Source organism: Phaethon aethereus, assembly GCF_964289735.1.
Source record: "Phaethon aethereus genome assembly, chromosome: 5".
NCBI classification, from domain to species: domain Eukaryota; kingdom Metazoa; phylum Chordata; class Aves; order Phaethontiformes; family Phaethontidae; genus Phaethon; species Phaethon aethereus.
The window spans coordinates 29,765,568-29,775,682 of NC_138579.1; the positions used below are offsets into that span (position 1 = coordinate 29,765,568).

Genomic DNA, 10,115 nt, shown 5'->3' on the forward strand with positions numbered 1-10,115 from the left:
CCGGCGCGGCGCGGCCCGGCCCCGCGGCCTCTGGCGGCCATTTTAGTCTAATTTTAGCCGGGTGCGGGGGGAAGGGGCGGTGGGAGCGGCCGCGGGGCAGGAGCGGGCGGCGGGGCGGGACGCGGCGGGGCCGGAGGCCGGCGGTCGGGGCCGGGCGGCGCGGCGCAGCGCTGCCGGCGGCATCGCCCGGGCGTGCGGGCGCTTGACTGCGCGTGTGAGGGATGCGGGGCGCCGGGAGAGCCGCGGCTGCGGCCGCCCGGGGCCCGGGCCCGAGGGGTGCCCCCGGCCGGCGGGGGGAACGGGGCGGCCGGGAGTCATCGTCGGGAAGCGCCGGTGCCGCTGAGGCCGCAGCGAGGGTGGCCGAGCGCCGGGCGGGAGGACGCGGGCCGGCGGGACGCCCCTTCCCCGGAGGCGAACAAAGCGGGGCGAGGGGCAGGCGGGCTCCCTCAGGGACAAAGCCGCCGGCTCCAGCGAGCCGTGCACCTGCCTTCCCCCAGCAGCCGGCTCTGGCAGCGCCCGCCTCTTCAGAGGCGATTGTTGGAGTCAGAGCAAGGGCGCTGCGGGTGGGCTTAGCTGCCTCGCTCGCAGTGGGGTTCGCTAAATTATTTTCTTTCTGCCGTGAGCTCCCCGTTTGCCCTGTCAGTGTTTTGTTTTCTTGCTGGTTTTTAGGCTTGGGTTTTGAACGGTTTACTGGGGAGCTGTACACATTGTAACTGGTATTTGTGTGTGAAGGAAGAGCAGGCAGATAATACTTGTGCAGCAGTACGAAGTAAAATTCAGGAATTTTTCAAGTGCGGCGTTGAAGCTGACACAATGCAGAAAACATTTCTGCTGCTTGTAGAGCCTTACATCACCCAACAAAATGAGAGTCATGACAGTGCTGGATGTGAGCTGCTGCTGTAGTGCTTTAAACAAACAAACAAAAAAAGAACAAAAAACCCACCCCCCCATCCCAGCCCAAAACTACAAACTGCTTTCCTATGTTCAGTTCCTCCCATCCCGCTCTCCTCCTCACCCCAAATAAGCAAAATATATGATAAGGTAATGGAAAACTGCTTGAGTAGTATAGTTGTGTGCCTAGTTGTATAAAGCTGCTATCCAGAATCACAGCTGAAGATGCTGAGATCTGCAACAGGAGAGTACAGAATTTACACCTCCTTTATATCTTCTGCTCCAGTCCTGCAAAGATTACCAAATTCCTAGTGTGTTCAGGTTGAGTATAGTATTTTTATTGTTACAGGGGCAGGCAGACTTCTTTATCTAGCACTGTGGGCTATCATCTTTTCTAGCAAATGTTGATTTTTGCTGTTTAAATTATTCCTTTGATCTCATTTTACAGGCTTCTGGAGTAACAGTGAATGATGAAGTCATAAAGGTGTTTAATGACATGAAAGTAAGGAAATCTTCAACCCCAGAGGAGATTAAAAAAAGAAAGAAAGCCGTTCTCTTCTGCTTAAGTGATGACAAAAAACAAATAATTGTAGAGGAGTCAAAGCAGATACTGGTTGGTGACATTGGAGATACTGTGGAGGACCCTTATACAGCCTTTGTGAAGTTGCTACCTTTGAATGATTGCCGATACGCTTTGTATGATGCCACATATGAGACAAAGGAATCTAAGAAAGAAGACCTGGTATTTATATTCTGGTGTGTAAAAGAAAAGCTTGCTGCTAAAATTGAATATTCTGGAGTTAACACTGGATGACTGAATAACTGTTTTGTTGTGGTTTTCCTCTTTCCTTTAAAGGGCTCCTGAAAGTGCACCTTTAAAAAGCAAGATGATCTACGCAAGCTCTAAAGATGCCATTAAAAAGAAATTTACAGGTACAGTCCTAAAAATGTTTTGCACATTAATTATAATGCTGTTTAGATGTTGAGGTTCTCACAAGTACACTGTTGTCCGTCTGTCTTTCAGGTATTAAACATGAGTGGCAAGTAAATGGTTTGGATGATATTAAGGACCGTTCAACACTTGGAGAGAAATTGGGAGGCAACGTGGTAGTTTCACTTGAAGGAAAACCCTTATAAAAAGACAGACAAGTGCCATCTGGATCTAAGGAGCTTCCATTTCTGCAGCTCGTTCAATTGGAATAGTATTAGTCTCCCTGTCCCCTTTCCTTCTCAAAAAAATAAGTCCTTTCCCTAATGCCCCTGAAGGAGATGTCATTGTTAAGCAGTCTACCAGTGATTGCCATTAGACTGTTTAATCCTGGTAGTTTTACGTAGGATCCAAGGAATGCTTTCACGTCATACTCTTAGCCAAAACTGACGTTGCAGGCGTTCCTTGCAACATGTACAATGAATGTGATAGTTAATGTGAATAGTCTAGCAGACAGCAAAGGGTAAGCTAATTGAATGCCTTGAAAGTATTGTCCACTGGTCTGATGGTAGACTCTATACAGTATTACTTACAGTTGCACTTGATTGCAGTTCCATGAGGCTCTTGTGCATTCATACACCTCACCTGCCTTGACAAGCCTATTTTTGTGACATGGCAGCACACAACACTATGCATTTAAAGCACTTTTTTGTAATATGTTTGACCTGCGCCCCCCCCAAAGGAATGCCAATTAAGTTGCTGTAACCGTGTCATCAAGTTACTGTAGTACCTCAGTTTCATTCCTGTTACATGCATATCTTTATAAACGAAGTAGCTGTTACGATGCCTTTTGTTTTCCATTGAATGTACACTACTGAACAGGAGTAGAAGTTATCTGTTTACCATGTGAGTCTTGAAACACTAAAGTTTTGTAAAACAGCAGTCATGGTGGCAATTTCTGTATTAAAAAGAGCCTTAAATGGAACATTGTTCTTTGAGATCAAAAACTGGCCACGTTGCAATAAAACTTGTGGCATATTACAGAATGTTGCCTTGTTTTCATTGGAAAATACAATTTTTAAGTATGTTTAATTTAAGCATATTTCAAATAACTTCTGTGGAAAGTATTGTAAAGACAAACGATCATTAATCTCATCTTAAATAATGCAAGTTTTTCATTCCTAATCATGATTTAGGCACTCCTTTACAATACTTTGTGGCTCTGTTCTGATCATTCGATAAAGGACCTGATCCTAGTTTACCGTTAAAGAAGCTACCACTACTAGAGACTATTAGTTCCATGAAACACTTGTGTCAGAAATGTAAAAAACACAAATTAACCACGCAGTGTGTCTCGTACCTGAATGTTCTTAAAGTTCTACGTGTCAGAGTAAAACCTTGCACGAAATCTTACAGCTCACTGTCGGTTTTGTTTTTGTTTTGTTTTTTTTTTTTTGTTGGTAGGATGATGTGTAGTGACAGTTATATGATATGCAAATATGAATCTGGTAAATAATTTTTGTTTCTCGAGTGTTGCAGTTAAGATGGACTTGGTACAAGAAATAGCCTAAATGAACCGTTCTACTTGTTAGCTTCTATGTAAATAGAACTGGAAAAGTGTTTGCCACTACCAAGGCTTGCGTCGGGGACGTGTTTTGGCTGGGAGCCAGATAATGCTGTCCTTATAGAGAATTTGATCTGCTCTGTGTGAGCAATCCTCCGTTAGCCAGAGCTATTTATGGCAAACACATGCTTTTGTATCTTGTCATCGTTATCCACAAATGGCAAAACTGGACATGATTCTCCTGGTATGCATAAAGGAGCGCTGTTAGGCAGCCACTCGCAGCTGAACTGTACATGCTGCTAGAAGGAATGCTCATTATCATTACCTTATTTTAAAAAGTTGTTAGAGTAGAACTGTGGAGCTTTTCAGCTCGGGCCCTTTATATTCAGTCCATAACCCTTTCTCAACAAGGAAGTGGATAATCGTAAAAAATCTTTTTTTTTCCTTTTTTTTTTTTTTTAATAGTTTAAATAACCTAGTGGTACTGTGTTTAGGCTTTCTTGTCCTGTAGAACTTTAAGACTTTGTTTCAGGCTTCTGGCTATCCCTATGACTTGCACACCTCATTGTGTTAGCTGTTCTATGTAGACTAAACTTTACTAGAATTAAAAAGGCATGATGACCACTGACTTACTAAGTGTATTAATGAGTCTTTGTTTTGTTCTACAAAACTCTCCTTTCAGGTACCTTTTAAGGTTGAGAAGTAACTGATGGTATGCATGTTGTCTAGATAAAATCTTTTTTTTTTCTCCTCAAAATAGTCTCTTTATTTCTGATTATTCACATTGTGTGCAAAGCCCAGTTTAATGTAAAGATCTACTTTGTGCTTTATGTTTGAATTCAGTACAGTATAATTAAATACTCTTAAATAATTTTCACAAGATATAAATGGTTTCTTTGGAAAAAGCCAAAATGAAAATGTTAAATTTTAATAAACCGTTTGAATTTCATTTTTGACAGTAAACTTTTTTAAGCAGTACTGTGTTTAAATTTATTGTTTGTTGCTGCTGCAAACAGTCTGGAAAGATGTCTGTGGCTTCTAAGTTGAATATTAAAGGTTACTTTTTTTTAAAAGCAAACAAACAAACGTAGCTTAAGTGTATATTGTATATTCACTCAGTCCAAGTAGATACAAAATTGAAGCACAAACTGTATTTATGTAAGATTTCTCCCGAAACAAGTTTTGGATCCAAAAGGATCATCCTGCCTTCAGTTTGTTTTTGAAATGACTGACTGATGTGAGGTCCAATTTAGATGGCTTGTTTTAAAAAAAACAAACAAACAAAAAACCCCCAATAAAGTGCTACAGAACTGTTACTGTTTGAATTGTAAAACAAATGAGAGACAGCTGGCATCTGTTCCAAAATGGTTTGTCAGCTGTTGTTTTCTGTCATTATGTAAAATGGTGAGGGCCTCATTGTGATCGAGAAGTGGAGGAAAATCCTCTCAAGTTGAATATCTTCTGTGTATCTCCGTGTAGACATGACTTTTGGGTATCTTGGCTTCAGTTATTTTATTGATAAAGAAATGTTAAATAAAATTTTCATGAGAGTAGCTTGTGCAGAAATGGCATTTTTCTTCTAAAAAAAGACTTAAAAACCAGCAGTTGTTTTGTTTGATTTGGTAAATCCTGGAAGAGGTATAGACATACAGGTTTGATTTCTCTGAAAAGGGAAATCAGTCCAAGACTAGTGTGAGTAGGTGAGGTTTATGCTTGTGGTGATTTTAGAAATGCAAAGCTTAAATTTATATGGACTTGAGTATAAAAAGTCCATTGAGTGTAAGAATCACTCCTAGTCAGATCTTGAAATTGATTTTGAGTATGTTCAGTTAAAACCCAAAGTGCTTCTCGAAGTGGAAGAGTTTTTCTGCTGTACCATTCCCTCAGAACGAGTGATAGAATACAGCAATTGCCACCATTTGATAATAAGCTTTACTCTCGTATGCCAATTCCAGTATAAACCAAACTTTCATGTCTGCCTATTTTTTATAAGCTTCTGTAAGTTCCCCTTAGTTTGTGGTTGCAAGTTAACGATTGTAGAGTGAAGACACAGCACTAACGGTGGATGAGAGATCATCAATGTAGCACCTGTCTATAAGTATGGAATTTCTTTGAAATATTTCTGATTTTGAAAACCTGGTATAAATAAAATTAATTTAAATGTCTTCAGATGTTGAGTACGTTTGTGTGCTAGGCAGTATCTGCCCTAATCACTTTGCTGTTGTCTTTGGAGCAGCCCAGGCACTGAAAGGAGGGATCGTGGAGTAAATACGTGGAATATCTGCGTTTTTGTAACAGGTTTCACCTACAGCCCATTCAGTTCAATACCCGGCTGTAGCAAAAGCCAGCACCTGTGGCTCTGGGGATAGGTGTAAAGAAGTTTTTAGTGGGTTGCTGCTGGATAACCTTTTTCTTGTGTTGGGTGCTAGCTCATATGTTTAGAAAATTAGATTTATTATTTTTTTAAAAGGTAGCAAAAAGTACGTTTATACTGGCAAGTCATTTTTAATACTCGGAAGAAAGTGATCTGATGCAGTGTGAATAAAGGTGGCTCCATGAAGAATGATCAGAAGATCATCATTTTGGTATCAGTGGTATCTTTCCTGTTAATGTCAAATTTCTTGGATCTAGGAATTGCTTAACTGGAAACATGTTAATTTTGGAAAAAAAGCCATCAAGAAACAGCTTCATTGGATTCTCTGGAGAAGACAGGCTTCTACGCTGTAGATGAACAATCTTTTTTAGTGTTTATGTAACAAGCTCTCTATGTGGCTGTAGGAGACAAATATGGGGATATGTGTTAAGAATGAGTAAAAGGTCTCTATGAAATTAAATAACTTTATACAAATTACTGCTTAGTTAAAAAAATGTTCTATTCTTACTGCATTAATATCTAGTGCTTGGTACCTTGTTGAATTTGGGCATTTCTCTGCTTCACCCCCCATGCCATTTGAATCTACAATAACCCCTACACATCTTGCTATGCCTTGCATTGCTTATCTGTATCGTCTACTAAGAATACCTGAAAAAAGCCCAAAAGTGAAAAATTAAAGCTCTTCCTAGGAAATTCAAACAGGTAACATAATTTATGTTGTTTATTTGATGATATGATAGGATTTTCTTTTTATATTTTAAGGCTTACAGCAAAAATGTGTGCTGTTTGGAGGCACTGAAAGTAATTTTGACATTGTCTTTTTAATATCTCATTGTAGGTTAATGGTTCTGTTGTCCGCTTTACTTTGTAGTTACTTAGCTAATGATTGGAAAAGAAACTTGAAGGTGCTGCTGCTGTTTTTAAAAAGTTTCTAAATGTCAATTCAGATGATAAATATACTGACTTCAATTTCCTACTGTTAGCTTAATTTTTATCCTTGTGTGAACAGGCTTAGGAATGTGTGTGTAGCTGTAATCATGCCCTCTCCTCTTCCACCTCTTTATTTTTAAAAACAGCTGTGTCACTGCAAATCCCTGCCATCTGCCCACCATCTTCTGTAAAGCTTTGCGGACAATCTCCGCTTGTACCTTTTAGTATCTATTTCTCACCCCGCTCTCTTGTCGGTGATTGTAGGGATTTGATTTAGAAAAACTAAATGCTGTAATATTATGCTCCTCAAAAGCTTTTCTATTATGCAGAAAGTTAACAGCATCAGTCACTCACCGGTGAGCACGGCTGCAGGGAATGCATTGGCTTGGGAAAAAAAAAAAAAAAGATATGTGATTTTGCGAACCGGTTCAGAGAGCCTTATTTGTGTCTGCCTCCTCTTAGTGGCAGCACTGCTTTCATCTCTGACCTTCTATTAAGGCTAACGTGAGAACTAAGCTTTTCTTCCATTTTAGCTGTTTCAACAGAAAATTGAATGTCCATGTAAGCAAACAAGGTGCAGAGAAGCAGAGGAAGGTTTAGAAGCAGCAGCTTTTCGTAGAGACCTGTACATCCGAGAGGGGAAAATGAGGGTTACAGCACAGGATTTGTTTCCTTTTAGTTTCAGCAGGAGCTTGCAGCTGTAAAGACTGAGCTTAGCTTATCTTCTGCTCTGCCTGAACATACTGGTTCCACAGTCTTCAACTGTCTGGGTGCTTTTAAGCAATGAAATGTGAACACACAGCTCTGAATCGGCGAAATTTGTTTTACTCCTATAAATATGAAGCCATGCTATAATGGGGCTTTTGGTTAGTGATATCATACAGGTGGTGCGCCTAAGCTGCATTTGAACCACCCTTTAAAAATGTGTATTTTTTACAATAATTATTACGTTGGGGGTGAGGGTGATCTGGTGTAGTTCTTAATTAGGTGACTGCAAGTGACAAATGTAATTTATGGTCGTAGTTTAGAGTCTGAGCCCTGTTATTTAAGCATGACTTAGAGATGAAACACTTCCCGGTCCACAGAATTCATTGCCTGCATAAATTCTTTGAAGAAGCAGTAGCATAATTTTAGATCTTTGTCAACTATACTGATGCAGAATCTGTCACCTGAAGGTTTTTATTCTTCTGCGTTGGTGAATTCCCTTTGTAGTGCTGCATTATTTCTCTGCATCCGTGCTTCAAAATCGGTTCCCAGAACTCTCCTTCCACGTAACCAGAATTCCTAAACAATATTTATTCTGCGTGACTAAAGTAGAAAGGCATCTTGTAGAATGCCCGTAGGAAACAAATGCACGGCATTAGCCTACGTGGCCACTGAACGTGTTTGGCCCTGCGTGCCATCTCTGACCATTGGGTTATTCTGATGAGAACGTCAGCCCATTCAGGCTTGTGTGCAACAGCCCAACCCAGAAAACTTGTGGAAATAGAAAAGAATGTCTTAATTTTTCTCAGATAAAGACTTTACAAGCTGGCTGAACGCCTCGTTCACCGGTAAGGCTGAGTGAAACAGCTATCGAGGTCACAGCGATAGCCACTGTTTAAATTTTTTTTTTTTTTACCTGTTCTGACAAAAACACCTGGCGTTGATTCTAGCCGGTTTTATAGATTTACTTTGACGGGTGCAATGGTTGGCAGTATCTTCAGGACAAGTTATATTTAGATATATAACCTTTCAATAATTCTGGTAGTTGCTTTGGTCTCATTATTATTTTAATTTAGTCACTTCAACTCCATTAAATTTTAACTGCCTGGAGTTCAGCATTGCCAATATAATGCTCACAACACAGCATAAACAACATTTAAAAGTCATCATCATCATCAAAATTAGTAATAATTTAAATCTATCGTGTTTCTATAGCCTGGTCTCAGTTTTGCAAGGAGGATGACAACTCCCTGAGAAGTCGAGTGGTCTTCCAGTGGGCTCCTGACTGAACAGCTGCCATAGACCTTCGTGATAGGTTTGAAGAAATGTTGGAACATTCACATAGAGCAGTTTGCTTTGCTTTCTTGCATAGCTGGATAAATTTCCTATCCTGGGATATACTGAGGTTACTGTGGCATCAATGTTTAAAGCATTTCACCTCCTTTTTCATTCTGAATAGGGTGGATAGACTGCAGTTACAGCTTTATCTTATGTAATACAGTCAACCATCTCAGCTATGAATTTTATTTTTTCCTTCATTACCAGAAGGGAGAAAAGATTGCCTCTCGCAGCACTGTGCAGCATAAGGCCACAACACAGCACTGGAATTACATGCGGGCATCATAATTGTTTTCAGCTATTGTGGCTGTTGTAGCAGGTACAAAATGTGATCTTGTCGAACTTCAGTTGTGTGGCCATCTTGGTAGTCTCCAGAAAAGAGCTGCGGTGAGAGCCTGGGTGTCTGGCGCATCTCTGTAACGTCACGAGGCTATGCCTACTCTAGAATTTCTCTTTCAGGAACTGTACATTGCTGCGCTACCCTACTTCAGGAGTCAGAGTGACTGATAGCTCGAGACATCCTCAGGAACGCGAGGACGGCTGTTGCTCTAATAGTGAAATACAAAGTTGAGATATTTCCAGTAATAGCTTTGTGCACACCAGATTCAAGAGCCACGTGGCTCTGTGTTTATGTGCACAAAGTCATAAAAATACATAAAAATACATTTAACACTGACAGTAATTCAGAATATTACTTTAATTTAACAGCTGTTTTCTCTGGAAAATAGTGAGGATAAGATTTTTCCAAAGGCTTACTAATCAATATCCAGGAAATGGAATAATATATTTTCACATTTGTGCTTTAAATATTACTTGTCTAGATATTTCAGCAACCTGGAATTTCCTGCTTTTACCTCTTCTCTTTTTTTTTTTTTTTTTTGTTTGTTTGTTTAGAAATGGTGTTAATGAACCAGTCTTTCCGCTGAACTAGCAACCTCTGGGAAGATGAGAAGAGTTATTTCTTTTTGCATCAGCATCTTGTGTGCAAATACAGATTCTCTCAGTTTCTTTTTAAAATAGTGTTTGGATCAGATCCAGTGGTTAACGGACAAGAATATAGGATTTTTGTAAGTCATGTTTTACAGTATTAACATGAACATGCACGTGTTTTTGAGCTACGAGATGAAAACTTTTAATTACCAGAGGGCATATTCAGGGGGAAAAAGTTAGTAACATTTTAAAGCTTGTATTTTTCTCTGCTAACAAATTTTTTTTATGCCATAAGTTGCCCATGAAGTTCTGTTCTTTCTGTTTCGTTAGTTACTTGGTTTTGGTGTTCTCACTTTCCCCACACTGCCTCGTGTTTCAGTCTAATGTGGACTGCTTTAAATTGTTATCAGAGGAAGGGGGTATTATGTGTATAAAATATACAGTAACTGTAGGAA

General features: G+C 40.1%; 1 protein-coding gene across 1 annotated transcript; it reads left to right on the forward strand.

Moving 5' to 3' along the window:
- Positions 1 to 1,345: 1,345 nt before the first annotated feature.
- Positions 1,346 to 2,028, forward strand: CFL2 (cofilin 2; the record flags this gene model as incomplete). The annotated part of the gene is made up of 3 exons (XM_082000383.1): positions 1,346 to 1,647; positions 1,748 to 1,824; positions 1,916 to 2,028. Exons 1-3 carry the CDS (start codon positions 1,388 to 1,390, stop codon positions 2,026 to 2,028), a joined length of 450 nt encoding a protein of 149 aa, XP_081856509.1. The 5' UTR covers positions 1,346 to 1,387.
- Between the last annotated feature and the right edge of the window lie 8,087 nt (positions 2,029 to 10,115).